At 39.7% G+C, this 22,481-nt stretch overlaps 1 protein-coding gene across 2 annotated transcripts; it reads left to right on the forward strand.

Annotated features, from left to right (window-relative positions):
- Nucleotides 1-265: 265 nt before the first annotated feature.
- wbp1lb (WW domain binding protein 1-like b) lies at nucleotides 266-21,953 on the forward strand. 2 transcript variants are annotated; one of them, XM_074629083.1, is made up of 4 exons: nucleotides 266-688; nucleotides 12,725-12,827; nucleotides 14,880-15,041; nucleotides 17,404-21,953. In XM_074629083.1, exons 1-4 carry the CDS (start codon nucleotides 602-604, stop codon nucleotides 18,252-18,254), a joined length of 1,203 nt encoding a protein of 400 aa, XP_074485184.1. In that variant the 5' UTR covers nucleotides 266-601; the 3' UTR covers nucleotides 18,255-21,953. The 2 variants fall into 2 exon arrangements, with proteins under 2 accessions (XP_074485184.1, XP_074485185.1); XM_074629084.1 differs by lacking the exon at nucleotides 266-688 and adding an exon at nucleotides 8,866-8,997.
- Nucleotides 21,954-22,481: the final 528 nt, after the last annotated feature.

The raw sequence follows: 22,481 nt of genomic DNA on the forward strand, positions 1-22,481 counted from the left end.
AAATACTTTTTGCTGGGAAGCTCCATTAAAATAATAAGTTATATTACATTTACATTATAATTATATAAAAATAAAAAAACATGGGTGGATAAAAAAGTTAAAAGGTCATGAGGAAACAACAGGATATGTGTTCCCATATAAACTCTCTTCATGGGGTAACCCAGGAAGACAACAAGGCCATGCGCACTAGAGACGCACCGATCACTGATTGGTCCATCTCTTCCCAGCTGGCTCTTGACTGTCCAATCACGGCTCAGTCCGCAAAAACCAGTGGCGATCCACGCAACTGAACGCCCATCACGTTGCGCACATGGATCAGGTCGAGGTGACCACGCCACCACACCCAGCACGGCAGACCCGAGGCAGACTGCCTGTGCTTGGAGGAACAGCTTGGGCTTGTGTAACAGCTGTATGAGCCAGTGACACCGACGGTAGCTCCAGCACCGAGCCTTGTTGAGATGTCCAGGACGCAGAGGAGGCGGCGCACTCAGCGGCCTCTCAGCAGCGCGACGGGGGCTGAGGAATAGTTGAGCTATTCGGACTCAGTTTGCCAACAACAGTGGTTTTTTGTTGCCCTTAGCTGTAGCTACTTCTTGGAGGAATGAGAGGCGTGTGTTCGGCTCTTAACATGGGATTGTTTTTGCACGCTGTCGGCTCTGTCAGCCCCACGGAGTCCGCAGCAGACCGGGTGAGTAAGGCTGGTCCAGTCAATAACAAGACTCTCCTCTCACAATAGCTGTTAGCTGGCTAGTTAGCCGGCTAACTCAGCAAACTGCCACACTAGACGTGTATTAGCGCATTAAACAACAAGCCCAGTCGTTATTACAGCATAGTATGTGTGTTGTCATTAGGTGTTGGCTTACTTTAAAGTGTAACTGTGCTGTCAGCTCGCTGGCTGAGCTGGGTTTCTAGCAGCGGCAGCTAACGGAGCTAACATAGCTGAAGTGAAGGGCCTCGCTCTCTGTTGTTTATGGTTGAAGGGTTTGACATTTTAGCCTGAAGCGAAGTTGCATAAACAATAACAAGCAGTTCTTCAGGTATGAATGCAGCCACACCAGGTAAAAAGATAACAAACAAGCACTTGTTGAGACATTAGTTTTGTATTAATCTTTGCCAGCAAAACTAGTAAAAGTAGTTCTGTTAGTTAACTTCTGTGTCAAGATGTTAGATGTTATTGTCAGTGTGTTGACAATAACATTATTATAATCTCCTCCTACCAGGTCATCAGGTCATCCATAGAAATTAATAAGGATAATAATTACTTACTATGTGTTGATGTGTCTTGTTATTAGAATCAAGTTTATTTATAATAATATATACATACAAGGAATTTGATTTTTATGCAGCTCTCTCAATGTACTTACACAGAATAGAAATAACAGAATAAAGAATACAATAATAAAAACATAATAAAAAAATAAAAAAAGAGGTAAAAAGATAAAAACAAGCACTTGTCGAGACATTAGTTTTGTATTAATCTTTGCCAGCAAAACTAGTAAAAATAGTTCTGTTAGTTAACTTCTGTGTCAAGATGTTAGATGTTATTGTCAGTGTGTTGACAATAACATTGTTATTATAATCTCCTCCTACCAGTTGATCCAGTCATCAGGTCACCTGGGAGTTTTATCCTTTATAGAAATGAATGCGTTTTAAGGATAATAAGTCAAGTTAAGTAAAGTCAAATTTATTTCTATAGCACATTTAAAACAACATGAGCTGACCGAAGTGCTTTACAGACATAGGCAGAATCAAAACAGGTCAACAGAGCACACAACAAAATCACACACATGCACAGACAGAGACCAAGATAAAATCCATGAGTAAAAGACTGTTATAATGAGCATTATAAAAGGCCAATTAGTAATCACAATTCAAGTACATTCAAAAGCCAAAGAAAAAGAGGTGGGTCTTGAGCTGTGCTTTGAAAGACTCTGTAGAGGTAATAATTACTTACTATGTGTTGATGTGTCTTGTTATCAGAATCAGGTTTATTTCGCCAGGTATATATACATACAAGGAATTCGATTTTTATGCAGCTCTCTCAATGTACTTCCACAGCATAGAAATAAAAGAATAAAGAATACAATAATAAAAGCATAATAAAAATAAAATGTCTATATGCAAGTCAAGTGTTCGGGAGTTGTAAATGATACAAATAGTGCAAATAAATAAATACTAGATGGATATACATGGACTTGATGATTATGTACAGCATGTACATGTGGAGATGTCTATATACTGTATGTACACTGAGTAAGATTTATATTTACAGTGACAGCTATGTACATGTGATATGTACATAAAGTGACAGACGATATGTACATATTACAGAAGAATGTGTATTAAAGACTGAATTATAACCTAATGATGTGCAATAAAGACTGTAAATTATAATGTAAAAATGTGCATTAAAGACTGTAAGAAGTATAGTCTATAAGAGCAGCAGTGGCTGTTTGTTGTTGCATTAAGTGTTTATGTTATATAGTGCTGAAATTGAAGAACAATCTCCAGGCTTTCTCCTTTCATCTTTACAAGTTACACTGATGTACACCTCGCAGATAATGATAAGGTGTTACATGTGACAGTAATAGCATTTATGATGATTTGTAGGGGATCAGAGTACAATTTTTAGTTTGTAATTGATTGTAAGGTAGTTTTTACATAACAGTACACAAGTCACTGTTCAATTCAGTTTGAATTCATTCACATTGTAACATTGTAGGAGGTAGACATTTAGAAGTGAGCTTTAAAGCAGCAGTAGGCAGATTGGAGCAAATATGATTTAAAGGTCACCTATTATGCAAAATGCACTTTTCCATGTCTTTTAAACATCAATATCTGTCCCCAGTGTGTCTACAGGCCACCATAGTATCATAAAAGACCATCCTCTCTCTTTTTCTCCTCCTCCGTTTGTCCGGAAATGGGTGCAGAAAAAAAATTCGCTTTTTTCCTTGTATCCTGACGTCATTAGGGAATGCAAGTCACGTGAGGGTTTCCTGGTCGAACCAGAGAGAACCTTCAGTAGCTGACCCCGGCCCACAGCGCGTCACTGTCTCTCCTCCTCAACCTAACTTGAGCAAAGTCTGCAAGAACCAGCAGAACAGGCTTCATGTACTCCCATCATCTAAATATAACATGTTCATTCACAAAGGCTTTATGTAATTACACTGTTTAAACAGATGATATTTATATATTATATATATTTGATGTCATGCATGTAGCAGAGTACAGGTAGTAAATAGTGACTTGTAAGCAACACAACACATTTCTGTTTCACAGTCAAACTTTATTTGAGTAGACAGATGACAATATTAATTATTCACAGCATTTGTAATCATCTCACCTGTTAGTTAGTTATGTTAACATGGTACAGGAGAAAGTCTTCAGCTCTGGTAAACTATGGTAAGCTAAGCTCCGGTGGTCTGTAGTCATGGTAACACAGAGACAGCTACTACTGTAAATAATATACCATTACTCTGATCTTCCATACATTTATCTTTTAGCAGAAATAATGAACTGACTACTGTTTCACATCTTCTATTTTCCACCCTGATGGTCGCTGTGTTTACACACCGTGTCATAGCGGTAGCATGTAGCTAACCCGTTAGCATGTAGCTACATGCTAACGGGTTAGCTACATGCTACCGGGTTAGCTTTGTATCTCCATGTAAACAGAGCCATCTGCTCTCAGCTGTCTGCTCTCAGCTGTCTGCTCTCAGCTGTCTGCTCTCCTCTGGGATGATTCTGTCGGTCATTTCTCACAGATGGATCTGTAAAGACAGACGTAAAACAGAGTGTGTGTTTACGGTTTACAGAGTTGATGCATGAGGTAAACACTGAGCTAACTAACAGAGCTATAAACAGCATTATTTACCTGAGAGAAACCGTCAGGAAAACCTGGAATCTGGACCGCAGATGTTCATCATGTGTCGCCGATTTCTGATCAGATTCCTCCGGTAACGTGCGCTGGGTGAAGTTTCTGGTTTATAAACTTTAAAGTGGTTTATAAACTTTATTCTAGCTGCTATCTCTCCACTCCTCTCTCGAGAGACGAGTGAGCTTCTCCGAGAGAGCTTCTCCGGGAGGGAGGGCAGGGTGACGCTGTTGTTGAGGACGTTTGATTGACAGAAAACGCTGACCAATCAGAGCAGAGTGGGAGGAGACAGAGGCTACAGACACAGAAATCAGCACTTTTGGAAATGGGCTGAAACAGAGGTTATAGAGACATGCTGGAATGCATGATCTGATTGTTTTTTTGAAAAAAATACTTCAGAGACATGGTTTGGAGGTGTCTGAGACCTATAATAACTAGTTTAAATGGAGTATAATATGTGACCTTTAAAAGTTAGTTTATAAAACGGTCACTATATCCTGACAGTAGTGCATGAGACAGGTAATCTGAAAAAAATCATGTGCCTCTGTGTCCTCCGGTGTCCTCTGTCCTCCGGTGCTCCTAACGGCATCTGAAACATTTCACAAACCGGAGGAAAACAACCAATCAGAGCAAAGCTGGAGCCTGCCGTCTCTGAGCAGCTGTCAATCACTTGGGAACTCGCCATGTTGAGATCAGTTGAGGAAATACCAAGCACCGCCCACCAGCCGGAGTAAACTTTCTAATTTTACAACTAAACAGTACACTACAAGATGTTTCTGAAAACATTTGAGGTGAGAAATAGGCATTACAGTAACAGAATATTCATTCATATTTGATGAGCGCTGCCTAGTTTGACCGTTTGCTCGGAGTTTGTGAGTGATTGACAGCTGCCTCTGTTGAATGAACAGCCAATAGGAACTCTCTCTCTCTGAAATGACCTGTGATTGGCCAAAGTCTCCCGTCACGGGCTAGATTTTCTAAAGCCTGAAAACAGAGCCATGAGGAGGTGCAGAAGTCTAGTTTTCTCTCAGAACACTTGAATTACAATATGCTGAAAAGTTATTATGGAATTTCTGCCCAATGGTGCCAAAAATATTCTTTCTACTGCAGGTAATAATAATTGTCCACTCTCAAAAATAATTTCACCTGCCAAGAGGGATATTTTTTTTATTTTTCAGTCTTGGCAGTCTTACCCAGTTCATTCTACATGTATTGGAGACTTGCTGTTGTTGCAATATTACATATTCTTGTGTTTCTTATGTGTAATTTGAGTGGGTGGATTGTTGTAATTAGTCAGCATCCAGTACTGTTGTTTATCAGCAATTGACATAAGTATATTTAGTCAGCAATTATTCTTGGTCATGTGACTGTTCAGTGTGCACAGTGCATTGAGGAGCACTATATATCATGATGAGCAGGAAACCGCAAACTTCTAAGTAAGACTAATTTCTAACTGCATGTGGAAACGCAGCTGCATAATGTTGTATATCAAGCATGTTTGACTTACAGTAGCGTGAGCAAAAAGCTGCACTAACAACATTCTGCATACTTGCATCTGCAGTTTTGCTGATTACAGACTCAAGGATGCGTCAGAACTAAATAGATTTTCATGATAATCTAGGTTTAGGCCATCATTGGCATCCCCATCACTGCTGTTTTCCCCCGATCGGAAGAAAGTAAGCATGCAAAGCAAAGATTGATATGCTGCGGGCCTAAGGATTTGCAGTTTTGCCATCACTTTAGATGTGGGCTATTTGTCGTGAGAAAGTAGATAGAAAACGTATCAGTCACTTCATATACAAGATATCACCCTCTTTGTTTTATCAGCAGCTAATATGCTAACTTGCTATCTGCAATGCTATGTTGAGGGTTTAAGTTCACCCACTCACTATTGTTATCACGTGCGGTATTACGTGCTGTGTCTGTATCTGTTTGTTATCAGTGCACACATGTGAGCATATACACCATAGAGTTATGAAACACATTTGTTATGAAACACATATTTGCAGGCAGTTATTTATCATTACTTCAGAGGTGGAGTTATGCCTGGGAACAGAAGTATGTCATTTGTAAGTGCATGTAAGGTTGATGGCCCTCGGCTACTGGGAGACAATAGTTAGATCACATGGCCCTGAGCCATATCTGCTATTTGCATTCAGCCCTCTAAGACTTCACGCAACACAGAGTCAGCTACATTTTATCTGTCACGGTATTATCGTAACCAGTGATCACTCTGTCAGACATTATGATTAACACTTCTCATTAGCTCTGTTCTCATCAGCAGTTCAAAGCATACACTCCATTATACAGTCTGCTATTTGAAAAAGGTCCCTTTCACTCTCCATAACTAAATAAATAACCTTTAGTGAGAGTGAAAGGTCTATGGCTCCATATCATATCATTTTCTTGTAGTTTTACCAGCCAGTATTTCCACAATACCTGTATTGTTTCAGTTTTTGATCTATCAAAAATGTGCACTTCAAGCTGCTGATGTGAGCTTTTTCACCGTGATGCATTCAGAGGCTGTTGTCCCAAAAAGTTCTTTACACAGCTGTTTATCGCACCTATAAGAAACAAACTTTGTCTGTTAATTGTCTTTTTACCTAAACGTTTTTAAAGCTGAGTCAACTACTACAATCACATGACAACATGGGGTAAAGTAAAGCTAGCCTATAAGCCAGGGACCCATGTCACCCTCCAACACACATACACACCTTAAACATAAATTTAGTGTTTTCTTTTTCCTGCAGGAAAATAAAGAACATCATTTCTTGAGCCATTTTAAAATTTCATGTTTGTACATCTGTGCTTTCATACAATGCTACTGAGTGGGAAATCACCCGTCTTGAAAAAAGTTTTAATCATGAAAACCTTCTCAAAGGATCAGCATCAAAATTGTAAATGTTCATAATAGGGACAGAGCACATTAAAGGAGAATTACTATAATATTCCTATGGTTTAAGACAGTTAAAAAAATATTAGTAAACATGATCCCAAAAACTGCTAAAACTCAAATTTGTGATATCATAGGGTATAAAGTGTGGAGTTGCTCCATAGACAATTAAAGCAACAGAAGGCAAGATTGGAGCACATCTGACAGTAGTGCATGAGACGGGTAATCTGAAAAAACTCATGTGCCTCTGTGTCCTCCGGTGCTCCTAGTGGCATCTGCAAGATTTCACAGACCGGAGGAAAACAACCAATCAGAGGCGAGCTGGAGCCTGTCGTTTCTGAGCAGCTGTCAATCACTCGCAAACTCCGATCAAACGGTCAAACTAGGCAGCGCTGATCAAATATGAACCAATATTCTGTTACTGTAATGACTATTTCTTGCACAATTTTTTTTCAGAAACATCTTGTAGTGTACTGTTTAGCTGTAAAATGAGAAAGTTTGTGACCCGGCAGCCATGTTGAGATCAGCGCTGCCTAGTTTGACCGTTTGATCGGAGTTCGCAAGTGATTGACAGCTGGCTCTGTTGAATGAACAGCCAATAGGAACGCTCTCTCTCTGAAATGACCTGTGATTGGCCCAAGTCTCCCGTCACGGGCTACAATTTTTAAAGCCCGAAAACAGAGCCTTGAAAGGTTACTAAGGAATTTTTGCCCAATGATGCCAACCATACTCTGCCTACTGCCGCTTTAAATGAGGCAACTTGTGTTAGTTGAACTGACCGACCTCAGCTGTTGAAATTTGAAAGACGTTCTTTGGGGTAAATGTACGGCATTAACGGTTGCTAGAAACGCACCCGCGGTGTCTTGTTCTGCATAACCTTGATGACCATGAAAGAGCACCCTTCTTTATTGAAGGACAGGATAATAAATAAGGGGTCAGTGCGGTCTTTATGTGCCAAGTCCTGCAGGCCCGTGCTAAGTGGATCAACTCTGACTGTGCAGTCAGAATTAACTGAGAACGGCGGCCTCTATCTCCAGGAACAGTATTGGATAGCCACCAGGGGATTTTTTTGAACTGTTCTCATTGTCGGCTCATTTCAACAACTTCTCATTATAAAGGTTGATTATTTTTTAACGCAGCAATCATTTCTGGGACGGTAACCAAATCTGCCTTTAATCTGGTAGTATGAGAGAGGTGGATTGTTTTCGTTGTTGCCTGTTTGGATGGGAGACGGAGGAATCAAGTCTGTCTAGATTCTTTACCGTCTACTGTCTGTGTTATAGGAAAGCAGTTGGCCTCAGACGACTTATGTTCAGGATTAGCTGTTTGATTGACATCCTATCACCTCATTTTTCCGGCCACACAGGTTATTTTGTGTTGTGACATGTGTGTTAAAGATTAGATGGAGCACTTTTTCCATTGCGAAGGCCTATTTACGAAACCCCGACCCCCTTCAGTATTCGGCTATCTTTACGCAGCGCAGGCTGAAGACCCAAACAAACTAGATGGTTATCTGTATCCAATTGCAAAAAAAAGGGCACTTCCTGCCAAGTGGCGAGCATATGGTGGAGAGTAGTTAGTGACTCAGTGAAAACAGCTGAAGTTATCAGAGACAACGTGGAGGAACAGAACATCATGTGTTTATTACACAGACAATTAAATCCCTCCATGTCGGGGCTGTTTTTTTAAATGTCATGTTGATACGGTTGAAACAGCTGTTGAGAAATGACTAATCTATGAGGGTTTGAGGTTGTGGCCACTTTTAATGTCAGCAGTTTGGTTTGTGCTGATCTGGTGTGTGACGAATCATTCCTGTGTTACTGCTTTCTCCGTGCTTTTCTTGCCGTTCTCTCACACTTTACACACACACACACACACACACACACACACACACCTCACCGCCCTGTACGCCTTATTATCATGCAGCGGCCCAGCTAGGAGCTCGCCCTCTGCTGCTGCTTGGAAATTTCCGTAGAGCAATCCTTGTCCTCTGTTTGGGCCTGGATTGGAGTGGGGTGAGGGAGTGTGTGTGTGTGTGTGTGTGTGTGTGTGTAGGGTGGACAGAGACTGAGAGAGAGAGAGAGAGAGAGAGAGAGAGAGGGAGGCAGTGAGAGTATGTTTGAGAGCGGTTTGACTTCTTTTGTGGGATAATGACCTATGAGGTCGGAGGGACTCGTCTGGGATTTTTGGACCCTGGATCATCATGACTCGCAATCTGGGACCTGCACTGGTAATCTATAGCAGCTCTCCTACTGCAGAACTTTGGCTAGCTAATCATTAAGCTAATCTAGAAGAAAACATCTGAGGGATCTTGCTGGAAAAAGCCACAGAGCGTTCTCATGAGAGGATTGTGATTACAGTGCTCCCTTGTCTTTTCGCACTGTGCGGATCTATCTGATCTGATTATCGTCTCGCCCTTTCACAACTTAACTTTCCATGGGATACGCTTAGTCGGGGTTAACTTTTGATCAGGCTAGTTTGCTATACTGACGGTTAAAACATGTATCAGATTGTTGGAGTGGAGACAAATGATGACCTGGTTGATTTTGGATGAAAGTGGACTGTTTCAGTCAAACGTATTCTGATATTTTATAGCTCTGATTAGGCTTTAGCTAAACTTTTAAATTGAAATCATGTATTTGACCTGCGGCAACATACTGAGTGGTTTTGTGCTGGTTGGCTACAATTCAGAAATTTGCACCTGATATGGGCCTTAAACATTGATGAACTTTCAAGCAGCTCACTAGCACAAGTGGTTAGGACATGTTTACTCCAGAGCTAAGTATAAATGTTGGCCACAAGATGTCTGCAGTGTTATCATTATTCTAAATCAAAGATCAGGGCTAGGCATGTGAAAAATGCTCTGTTCCAATCATATATACTAATTAGGGCTGTCAATCGATTAAAAAATGTAATCACAATTAATCGCATGATTGTCCATGATTAATTGTGATTAATCACACATTTTTTATCTGTTCAATTCATACCATAAAGGGAGATTTGTCAAGTATTTAATACACTTATCAACATGGGAGTGGGCAAATATGCTGCTTTATGTAAATGTATGTATTTATTTATTGTTGGAAATTAATTAACAACACAAAACAATGACAATATTGTCCAGAAACCCTCACAGGTACTGCATTTAGCATAAAGAAATAGGCTCAAATCATAATATGGCAAACTCAAACCTAACAGGCAACAACAGCTGTCAGTGTGTCAGTGTGCTGACTTGACTATGACTTGCCCCAAACTGCATGTGATTATCATAAAGTGGGCATGTCTGTAAAGGGGAGACTTGTGGGTACCCAGAGAACCCATTTTCATTCACATATCTTGAGGTCAGAGGTCAAGGGACCCCTTTGAAAATGGCCATGCCAGTTTTTCCTCGCCAAAATTTTGCATAAGTTTGGTTATTTAACCTCCTTACTGACAAGCTAGTTTGACATGGTTGGTACCAATGGATTCCTTAGGTTTTTTTTTGTTTCATATGATGCCAGTATCTTCATTGTAGCTTTAAAACTGAGCCTGCTACAACCTCCAAAACATTGGTGACGTTAATGCGTTAAAGAAAATAGTGGCATTAAAACGAATTTGCGCTAATGTCTTATCACTTTAACTTTGACAGCCCTAATACTAATCTTTTTCTTCTAGTAAGTATGTAAGAAATCAACATACTTTTATACTCTGATACTAACAGGAAATGATATGGTACGTGTGTTATCAGACATCAAATACGACTTTAGAATTCCACTGAAAATTAAACTTCACAAAGAGAACGATTTTCCTCTTTTTTCATCAACTTTCCCAAATAATTTTAATTCTTAACAGCTTTGAGCATTGCCTCCCTTTCCTTTTGTGAATTGCATTATGGGACGGTAGTGTACATCAACAGCACTCTTAAAAAATCTTTAAGTATGCATTTTGACTTTCTTTGAGCATACTATGTTTTGTCATTTTTCCAGTGTGTATATACTACACACATAGGGTACTACTTAAAACCTGTTTAGAAATACATGCATGTTTCAGTTAACTAAAGAAAAAAGTACACAATGAACTACTTAGCTCCAGAACAATTCAAATCAGAAACAGGCCTTTTTCACATAAGACATGTTGTTGTGTCTCAGTAGGAAAAGCAAAGGTGTAAATAATAATTAATAACTAGAGATGCTTCAGTTTCAAGGTCCTGGTATTGTGCATATTGTGTCTCACTGTCACACCATCGTGGCTCACAGGGACACTTGAATAGAACGGAGACATTGTCAATGTTATCAGACTGTCTTGTCACCTGTGCTCTTTGTACTGTGGGAAACATTTGTATTTGGGGTTTCTACTCGAACAAGTTTACATGCTTTAATGTTCAAAAAACATTTTATTTTTCTCATACCGGCTGTGCTGCAGCACCTCTTTTCACTCCCTGTCTGAAACACCCGCTCTGTTGTGATTGGTCAACCGAACCAAACTCTTCGGACTCTGCTCCAGTTCTACTAGAACTAGCTCTGTTTGAGAGTGTGCCAAACTAGCCGCTAGGCAAAGAGTGTTACTTGGTGACATCACCACATTACGGAAGAAAAGGCAGGACTTCAAGTGAGACATTTTACGCAGTTCAGGAGCAGTGTTTCTGTGGGGGGGGAGTAACTCCCTTTGGCGTGGATCATTTACATGCACAAAAACTATATAACACACTAAAGGAAAGGGAAAAAGCACCGAAGATAACCAGATGTAATAACAGTTTTAGCCCTGCTCGTGAAAACATGGTGCTCTAATGTTGACGTCTAAGGAGCAACTGGGGCTCTAGTAGTCGACCATGAAATTACAATGTAAAAAATAAATATATAGCTAGATTGAAACATTTATATCTAAAATTGAGAGGCCTAAAATGAGTGGATCCCCCCCGGAAAATGACTGAGACCAAATTTAATTGAATTAAACATTAAAATTAAGAACAAACAACTAAAACTAACAAGTTCTGGTGGGCCTCTAGAGTGACATCCAATGCAAGACAGGTGCGCTGCCTCAGAGTGATTCGGATGCTTTCTTAAAGAGGACCTATTATGCTTTTTCCCTTTTCTTTAGTGTGTTATATAGTTTTTTTGTGTATGTAAAAGGTTTGCAAAGTTACAAAGCCCAAAGTCCAGTTCAAAGGGAGTTACTCTCCCCCACAGAAACACTGCTCCTGAACTGCCTGAAACGCCTTTTTCTTCCATAACATGGTGATGTCACCAAGTAACACATTTGTATAATACCTGCCTAGCGGTTAATTTGGCACGCCCTGAAACAAAACTAGTTAGAGCGGAGCTGGAGCAGAGTCCGAAAAGTTTGGTTCACCTGACCAATCACAACAGAGGGCTGGTATGAGGAAAAATAAAGCGTTTTTTGAACATTAAAGGATGTAAACACGTTCAAGTAGAAACCCATAAATACAAGTGCGCCACTGAAAATAAGCAAAACGGGTCCTGTCTAAGTGACAGTAGCTCATGAACAGGATTTACAGCAGTCCAAAAACACATTTACCCATTTTATTTTTCAGCCCTTGACTGGGCTGTGTAGTTACAGGCTGAAATTACTCAATGTCCTGTTATATAATGTGCTGTATTTAACCTAAAACTCACTTGTGATCTCAATTGAAACTTGTTTTGTAGCTTCTAAAAGCAGCTGACATTTCCCAAACCACTATTTTTTTTACATTTTAGTTGGACTTAATGTAGATCTATTTACAGATTTCTTTTTACTTTGGCAATAAACAGCGTTGCTGTTGATCAGTGCAAACCACAGAACAAACGTAACTTCACCCTGTGCGAGTCAAAAAATAAAACATGAAACATGGTGGGGGGCTCTGTTATGTATTTTATTGGCACCGCACACCGTAACCGGATGCCACAAGATGGTGTTTTTTTTTAAAGGTTGAGATGTTGATAACACTTTCCTTTTAAAGTGACACTGCTTCTCTCTTGCAGAGCCTACTGCACTGTGAAGGCATTAACAACCAGAGCTACATCTGTGAGTCCGGACACTGCTGCGGGGAGTCTCAGTGTTGCAGCTACTACTATGAGCTCTGGTGTAAGTATCCTGCTTTTCCTTCACTTTACCCCTTTTCACCTTCCCTCTCTGTGTCCACAATTTTCCTAATCCCCATAATTCCTAGTGGGGCAACTTCCTGTCATTTAACTTGTCACACCTTAAATGGGATAATGTCATCATACCTCTACTATCGAGGGATGTGATGACGACCTGAACAAGTGGCCTCGGATAACGTACTGTAGCATATTTAGCTACTTCATTCTGTTGCTACCGATGGCGAAGCGATGCTTCAATCTACATTAGCCCTGAGGCTTATCAGTACTGACATATTAATAAAGTACGGGCTTGTTTTATTGAAGGAGGTGGGACACAACCATGTCTATCTAAAAGCAAACGTGAAGACCTCATCCCCTGGCTTGCATTTTAGTTTCAACTAGGGCTGTAAGTCGATTAAAATATTTTATCACGATTAATCACATGATTGTCATAGTTAATTGCAATTAATCGTAAATTAATCGCACATTTTTTTTATCTGTTCAAACTGTACCTCAAAGGGAGATTTGTCAAATATTAAATACTCTTGTCAACATGGGAGTGGCAAATATGCTTGCTTTTTGCAAATGTATGTATTTATTACTGGAAATCAATTAATAACACAAAACAACGACAAATATTGTCCAGAAACCCTCACAGGTACTGCATTTATCATGGGAAAATATGCTCAAATCATAACATGGCAAACACAAACCCTCCTTTGTGACAAGCTATAGTGTGACATGGTTGGTACAAATGGATTCCTTGTGATATCTAGTTTCATATCTTCTCTCTAGCTTTAAAACTGAGCCCACTACAATGTAAAAATCGCAAGTTGCGTTAATGCGTTGAAGAAATTTAGTGGCGTGAAAACTTCTAGTTTCATATGATGCCAGTAACTTCACTCGAGCTAAAACTGAGCCTGCTACAACCTCTGAAAGTTCAATAGCGGCCGGAACCGATGGCGGGCCTTCGGATTTTTAAGAGGTTAATTAAAAATCTATACGGTGTTTTGGAGAATCAATACAGTATTGCACAACATAATATCGTGATACACATGTGTATTAATATTTTCTTACACCGCTAATACGATATAGTCCAGGCTGTGACTGTCAGAACAGCCACATGGGAATTATAGCTAAACCGATAAATTGGCCATTAGTAACTTTAGCTGAAAATCAAATCGGTATATAACGATGACAGCTCAGCAGAGATGCCAGTTGAGAGCCATATTGTAGAGTTTACCCTTTTTTACAGAGAAGCAGGCCGCCTTTCCGTGTAGTCATTGAAGTGAAGTTCCCACATTTCTTTGTGTCGACGTCGTGGCATCCCACTTATTTCAAACACTCAGTAAACACCAACTGAAGCCGGTTTTTGCTCCCTGCTGCTGTTTAGACTGGATTATAGATAATACAGTTCCAAAAATAATAGCTTTGTGGAAAATTAGGACTTCATGTCATAAGGAAAGAGCACAGAATGTTCTTAAACAATCACATTGTGCTGGCTGGGTTGTTTTTGTCACAGTGTTTATGCCAAAGAAGAACCGCATATACAAATGAGATTGTGTTTCATTACTATAGTCCTCCCTCAAGATTTCAACATTTTGGCATCCATTATTTGTTGCCATTTATTTTCCTGTTGGAAGGATGGACCAGAATATGTCAGACAACATTTACAAATATGTACTCAGAGTTGAGCGTGTGAGACAGCTGTGATGTTATGCATGGGCTTGCTCCATAGAGAAATCTGTCTGTGTCTTGTTGTAGAGATAAGAACGGACTTGGACCGCTCAATGATGACTGAATTGATTTGATGCCATACAATTCATTATGCAATAAATACAGTATACAAGCATGTGAATGTTTGACTATGTAAGAAGCAGATGTTGGCATAGTTTAACATAGTCGATATGCACAACCATTCCTGTTTGAATCTATTCATCAACGTGCAAGTTTCTTTGAAAATATCAAGCCAACGATCACATTTACTTTTGATCTATCTTTGTTGGCGTTCCACTGTAAACATAACAGGATTGTGTTGATCTTTCTCTCCCCTCAGGGTTTTGGTTGGTATGGGCGATCATCTTCATTTTGAGCTGCTGCTGTGTGTGTCACCATCGCCGCACCAAACACCGGCTGCAGCAGCAGCAACGGCAGCACGAGATCAACCTCATCGCTTACCGCGAAGCACACAACTACCCCTCTGTGCCCTTCTACTTCAGTAAGAGCTACCACGCGCACCGACACGCACAACATGATAAAACCCCACGTGCAACTTCTTTTTGGCTTGTGTGCATTTTCATACATCTATATGAATTCTATTGATGATTGACAATTACTTAGAACAGATCTGAGTACTGAGTACTTAGAGCTGCACTAATCAATATTGTCGTATTAACAGTGGACCCAATGACTATATATAGTGTGAAAGGGGATGCTTTTAATGACACACCCACAGAGAATTATCACCCGACTCTGCAGTTCTCCTCAGCTCTATGGAGATATTTAACATCTTTCAACTCATTGTTTTGGTTTTACGGCCCGCAACTGTACTGTTTTGGTCCAGCCTCACCGCCCTCATCTGCTTTGTTTCCTGCTGCAACAAGCAAAAAGTTCTGATAAACCTACTCTACGCTACAAAGCTAAAAGTAGAGTGAATATAGGACTACATTTTGCCAGTTCGACAGAAACATGACTCCAAATGAATGCTGATGTCGCTCCGTGTCTGCGAAATGAGAATAGAGACAACTGTTTGCTAACAAGATTGCTACAACAACTTTATGCAACTATAAGGTGATAACTATGGAGGACGGAACCCACCAAAATCAAAAACAAATGAATAAATAAATTAATGAATCGGTAAGTAAATAAATATGCCTTTAAATGCAGCAAAAATAATATTAAAAAATAAAATGTAGTCATTAATTAATTGATAAATGGTGACATAAATTGATATTTCTGTTTCAATTTGCTTCTTTATTTATTTATTTTTGTCTATGCACTCTGACACATAAGCTCTGACCCCATAACACAGGTCGAGTGACAGCCCCCTATTTTGCATAATGAGGCAGAAATGCATTGTGAAATGTGTGAAGAAATGTATAGAGAAAAGAATACAGAAATAAATAAGTTTGGGGAAATGAAAAAGGGGTGAAATGCAAAGGGAAAATCGTGCAGAAATAAATACATAAATTAAAAAATAAATATAAAATAAATAATAGTTGCAAAAATAAATAAATCAATTTAAAATTAATAAAAGTAAGTACATGAATAAATAAAAGGGAAAATTAAACATATTAGTAAATAAATAAGATAATTAATACAAAGATAAATAAAAGAAGCAAATTAAAACCAAAATATCAATTTATGTCACATTTTATCAATTAATTAATGGCTACATTTATTTTTAATATTATTTTTGCTTTATTGAGTCATTTATTTTTGATTTTGGCAGTCCATAGATAATATCAATGGTGTGTTTAAAGTTTGGCGGCGCTGCCCCCAATAAGTGGCAAAAAACAAACAACTTTTGCTACTCAACTAGCGTTAGCTATGTAATTACAGAAACAAGTTCATTTTATACAATGAAAATAAATATGTGGTTAGTATAAGTCAAACAAAACAATTTTTATATTTTTGATTTTAATAAACTTGAAACTGAGCAGAGTGTAATTTTTCTCAAAAGTTGACATATTTTTATTATTACCAGGTTTAAATCCAAAATTGATGAAAACTATTTATGGTTGTTTTTCTGGTTTGTTGGAGGGAGGTCCTACATCTCTGCCTCAAACATCTAAGTGTGGAAGAGCTGTCAGTTTTAATCACTGAGACAAAGACTCGCCAAACTGCACACATTAATCTTCCCTTTTGTTAAAAAAAAAAAAAAAAAAAAGTTTTGTTGTGCAGAAGCACTTTTTGGTAACTTATTTTAATACCGGCGCACACAGTATATAAATTGTTTGGTCGTTCAAATTTGTATTACTAGACCCCATTACTAGGCCTACCAGCTGCAGCGTATGACTCACTGCACACCTGTTTCATGTTGGTTGAGGTGACGATGTCATGTAGTCCAGTAGCTCGGGGGGGCTGAACTCTAGAATAACCTTTTTCAAGAATTTCTAATCAGTAGTTTTCTAGTTACATCAAACTGAGGAATTTAAAACTAGTGACAAACAACGCAGTGGTCCCTGGCTCAAATGTAATGTTTACATTGACATGTATCCCTGGTTTCACACAGCGTCAGAACCTTCCCTGTTTGCATGCCCCAGTTTTCAGGAAACGGCCGGCATTGCTCTCTTGGTACCTCGCCAGTGTTGCAACACCATCTTGCACAGTGCTGCAACGGCCTTCGGCACAGAATTGACCCAGAAATTAGCTTGTTTTGTCACATTTTTTCCCCCTATTGCTTTGGGAATGTTTGAATAGTGATCTGGGAAGTTCAGTGAGGTCATACTGAAATTTGTAGTGGTCAGACAGTGGTGTTTATTTAAAGGGAACCCTTGTAAGTGTTGCTTGTAAAATGTATTTAGTTGTGTAGATGTTTTTCAATGCATTTGCAAATTTATGCTTTTTTCTCTCTTCAGGGTTTCTGCCGAACTACCTCCTGCCTGACTACGAAGAGGTGGTCAACCGGCCACCGACTCCTCCCCCTCCCTACAGTGCCTTACACACAGGCCCATCCTCAGTGGCTTCCAGTCCGCTGGCTCCTGAGCAGCAGGAGGGACACTGTCCGACCATCCAGCCCACTCCGGTGCCCCCGATCTCTGACAGTCTGTGCTGCAGACCCAGCATAGAGGAACCACAACCCCCCACCTTAGACTTTAGGCCAAAGCCTGACAACAAGCCCATGCAGACAGCGCAAGAGTCAGGCATGATACTGCTGTCAGATGGGCTCAACAGGGAGGGACTTACAAGCCAAGAGAAAAGAAGTGAAAGTGTGGACGACTCTTGCAAAGACCCCTTGCTGAAGGACCCGTCGGAGGGTTCTGCTGAGGACAAAGATCGACTCCCCAATGGAAGGAGGAGGCGATTCACGGGGGATTCTGGGATTGAGGTGTGTGTGTGCAGCGGCACACGTGGGAGCGGCGGCTTTAGCGGAGCTGGAGGGACAGGCCAGGAAGGCAAGGAGTTGAGGGAGCTGGAGAGCCTGCTGGGGCGCGAGGGAGACGACGGAGAGGAGGAGGCGGAGGCGGAGGCGGAGGAGGAGGCGGGCGACTTCTGCGACAGCTGCGGCCATCGAGCCTCCTTCGGTGCAGAGGAGGAGCAGGCACCGGGCGGCCCGGAGAGGCGGGTCGCACGTGGGCCGCCGGGACCTCCTCAGCCGGCTCACCAGATAGGCAGCGCCTCGCTCCACCCTCCCGTCTGCCTCCTCCTCCACACCATTAACGAGCAGGAGGGACCCCACCACAGCGCCAGCACTGAGCCGCAGGGCTGAAAACGCAGTCAGCAACACCTTCGTGTCATAGAGGGAAAGAGAGAGAGCACTTGAGACGGAGCATGGCGACAAATGCTTTTGTATCTGAGCAAGTGTTTTATGTCTAAATACTTTGTGTGAGTATTTTTATGAATGTGTGCATCTTAGATAAAACAGGTGTGGGAGCAGGAAGTGGAATCTCAACTGAATATGACTGAGAAAGCCCGCTCCTCCCCACACTGGAACAGTGGCCTTAACCTGTGTATTTTGGGTTATGTTTGGACAGTCCAAGCCCTATAACAGCCTGTGGCAATTGAGACTTCTCACACTGCACACATACACAAACGTAGTCCTTTAGTTGTCTTTCTCATGCAACGGAAGCTACTGACACAGTCAAAGACTTGATAGCTGAAGCCGTGACATCAGGACAGGACGTTCACTGCCCTAGGATGAACGCAGCTCTCCTCACCGGCTGCTTGCAACAATTCTTCATAGCCGTTCTCTGCAGGCAGGAAACTACGTAGTAAAAAAAAAAAACACACAGCAGGAACATTTTGGATGAGTGCAATGTGGATTTACCACAGTGTGTGCTTGTGCAAACTGATAAAGTAAAGGGACACTAGAACAAGACTGTCGTCCCGTCAGACTAAAGTGCTTTTTCAGCGAATTAAAAACCGCTCTGCCTTGCGTCTGTTTTTGTTGATCTTTATCTGCCCCGCTAGTGATAGAGAAGCATAAGTGCATTTACAAATCTTCATGTGAGCAGTTCCTATTTTGCAGTCTATTTATCTTTATAAATGAAGCTTTTAGCTAAAGACAAAAAAAAAATCAAAACCGAAAATGCTTTCATTAATTCAGTCTTAAATTGCAGTACATGATTTGATGTTGTAGGGTTTTGTTGCAACATCTATAAGAAATGGACCTCTGTGCATTGTTAGTAGATTCACTTAATGAATGTTTGTAGTGCGTGCCTACCCCCCAAAACAATGCATAACTTTGATGAACAATGTTTCAGTGAAACTGAGGTACCAAAACCAAGAAAAGAATATAAAGCTTCTTAGAGATTACAACAGCGATGGGCAACGTCAGACCTCAAACTTTTATGTCAGTCACTTCAGTAGATCACGGTACCACCTTCACCAGCTATACAATATAAACACATTTACACTCTTTGTATTGGATTTTCTTAGTAGCAAAATTTTACCATGCTTTTGCTGTGGTATTACATTTACAGCATCTTACTAAAGGGTTCATTAATGCTGATTTCAGTCAACTGGACTAGTGTGATTTCCACCAAAATATGGCTTGTTAACTGTTTTTTTAATACACCAATGAGTGACCCTGCTAATCTAATGCATTTGTCCTGTAGGGGATGGGAATCATGGAGCATTCTGGGGCACGCCACCATTTTTGGAGGGTTGCGTACAGAGTTTCGATAGACTATCCTTATCTGTCACTGGTCTATTCATCTGTCATCAATCGTTCATCATCAGAAATGTATAAATTGCATGCAATGCCCATATAAAGAGAAGCTGACAGAGGCAAAGGGACCATATATTACGAAACTGAAGTTAGTTTATGATATTGATCCTTACAAATTAGGAGTTCCTTGACAGTTTGCCTCCCATTATGGTGACTGATGTGTTTTGGCGTTAGTGAACACCTGTCAGCAGTTCAAAATATGTAAATCTTTGGAGGCTGATGTCCAATTTACAAACGGGTAGTTATATGAGATTACGATCTACAAGCCAAATGCCGACTACACAATCATCCGAACAAAGATAAGCTAGCTAATGTTATGCTAACGGAATACTAACAAAACGTCGGCTAATATTGAATATTAAATCTACCGGTATCTTGCAATGAAACCCATAACGTTAGCCTACCTTTGTGCCTGACCGTATACTATATATACTACATTTTGGCTTTTAAATTTTATTCACTTTGCAGTGTTTTGTGTTATCTTTTGACACTTGCAGTAAACAACCAGTGGATGGCACTTTTATCCTTTATACTCCAAAAATGGTGCCGTCGGTGCCGTCACATTCCCATTCCCTATTCAGCCTGACAGAGGAAATGCTCCTTATAGGGGGGGGGGGAGGGACTTTAGTTTAGTTTTAATTAATCTAGTTTAGATTTAAAAAAATAAACCAAAAAAAAGAGCAAAGAATCAGATAGGGTAATAAAATAATAGTTGTCCTTTTTAAAAAAAATAAATATATATCTGAATATCTATAATCAAGAGTTTGCACCACAGGATATTTTTTTTATGATGGACAAACAGTACAACTCGTTAACAAGCAATATTGATATGCCTATATAATACTGAAATGCCTTTAAGAGCTTGAATGTTTTAAATCGAACCTTTTAGTCCAAATCTTACAGGAGCTGTAATACAGTAGATGTTGATTTATGATGAATGTGCCATGGAAAATGCCACTGATTATATTATTATTGTGAGACTTTTACAAATTAAGTGATTTTTTTTGTTTGCCCACTCTCTGAAATTAACTGGAACTTGGTGATACTACATTTCATTGTGTCATGCAAATAATGTATTTTCTTTTCATATTTCCTCAGAGCACCCTGAAAAATGCACACATAGCAATGTCTGCAAAGCACAAATGTTTCAGCCATTGGTCTCACAGATTTCTATATATATACCCTGAAACAATCTAACAGAAGATGTCTCTCAAAACTTCTAGCACAAGTGAAATTGTAACGTAAACTTTCTGTATGAACAGTAAGATGATTGAATCTTACCCATCAATGCCTGAACACTCTCTAAAGTGCTTTATAAGTTAATGCTTTTTGTGAGCTAGAAAGTGATATTGTGTGATTGTGGTACATGTAGTACCAAGACGAGCTATTTTTCATATCGGCTGAATCCTTTAAAAAAATATATATATTGTAACTGTATAAAATTTCAGAACCACTTTATATTTGAAAATGTATATAATATTCTGTAACATGTTTGTGAACCAAATAGTTGCTTTCATAATTTTTATGAAATCATTAGCTTTATTGTTATGGACAGAATGTTGTCATTATGGGTATTATTGTTTCTGTTAAGACAGGATTTAACTTCTTTCGAAAGACTTAAAGGTCTTATTGATAACATTTTTATGTAGATAAATAATTTTAAAAAAAATAATACATCCCACTGAGCTTTTAGAAAGGTGCTGAATAAAAGTATGGCATTTCCTCAAAAAAATCGTATGATTGTGAATTAAGCATTTAAAAAAATTTGACGGGTCCAAAATGAATGTTTTGTTTATCTCTGTGGAAGATATCTGACGTTTGGTTCCCACTTCTAACAAGGCATGTGAGACGATAGTAAAACAACGTTGGTATCATGTGTCTGAGTCTCACTCCACTCCACCATGAAATATGCAGGTTGTGCAACAAACTGGCAACCACTTGTTGTGAAGTGAATGCAATGGCACAGGAGAGGGAGAGTACGACATTTAGTGGCTGAATGTTATCAATGTTATCAATAGCACCTTTAAGTTGTGTGAAGGGTACATTTGACTAACAATACAGTAGATAACTTGTTAACAGGATCAGGGGCATCTTGCCAAAGACATGTTTTCTTTCTTCACCGGTGTGTGTAAGGTGGGTTTGCACATATTCTTTGAATGTTCTGATCATAAGCCATTTATTACATCAACAACAACCAAGATGGATGTATGTTCAATAAACATGCCCTTTTAAATTCAAGGTGATTTGTTTGTTGTCAAGACTGAGTGAAGTTTTTTTTTGTGTGTGGAAAGCTATACTTGCACTTCTTGAGAAAAAATATAACATACATCATGTCTTTGGACTTAAAGCAAGATTGGAGCAAATATGATTAAAAAAAGTTATTTTTATAAAACGGTCCCTATATCCTGACAGTAGTGCATGAGAAAGGTAATTCGAATAGAATCATATGCCTCTGTGTCCTCCGGTGTCCTAATGGCATCTGCAAGATTTCACAGACCGGAGGAAAACAACCAATCAGAGCTGAGCTGGAGCCTTGCCGTCTCTGATGAGCTGTCAATCAATCGCGAACATGGCTGCCGGGTCACAAACTTTCTCATTTTACAGCTAAACAGTACACTACAAGATGTTTCTGAAAACATTTGAGGTGAGAAATAGGCATTACAGTAACAGAATAGTGATTCATATTTGATCAGCGCTGCCTAGTTTGACCGTTTGATCAGAGTTTGCGAGTGATTGGCAGCTGCCTCCGTTGAATGAACAGCCAAT

Source organism: Sebastes fasciatus, chromosome 3 (assembly GCF_043250625.1).
Source record: "Sebastes fasciatus isolate fSebFas1 chromosome 3, fSebFas1.pri, whole genome shotgun sequence".
NCBI lineage: Eukaryota > Metazoa > Chordata > Actinopteri > Perciformes > Sebastidae > Sebastes > Sebastes fasciatus.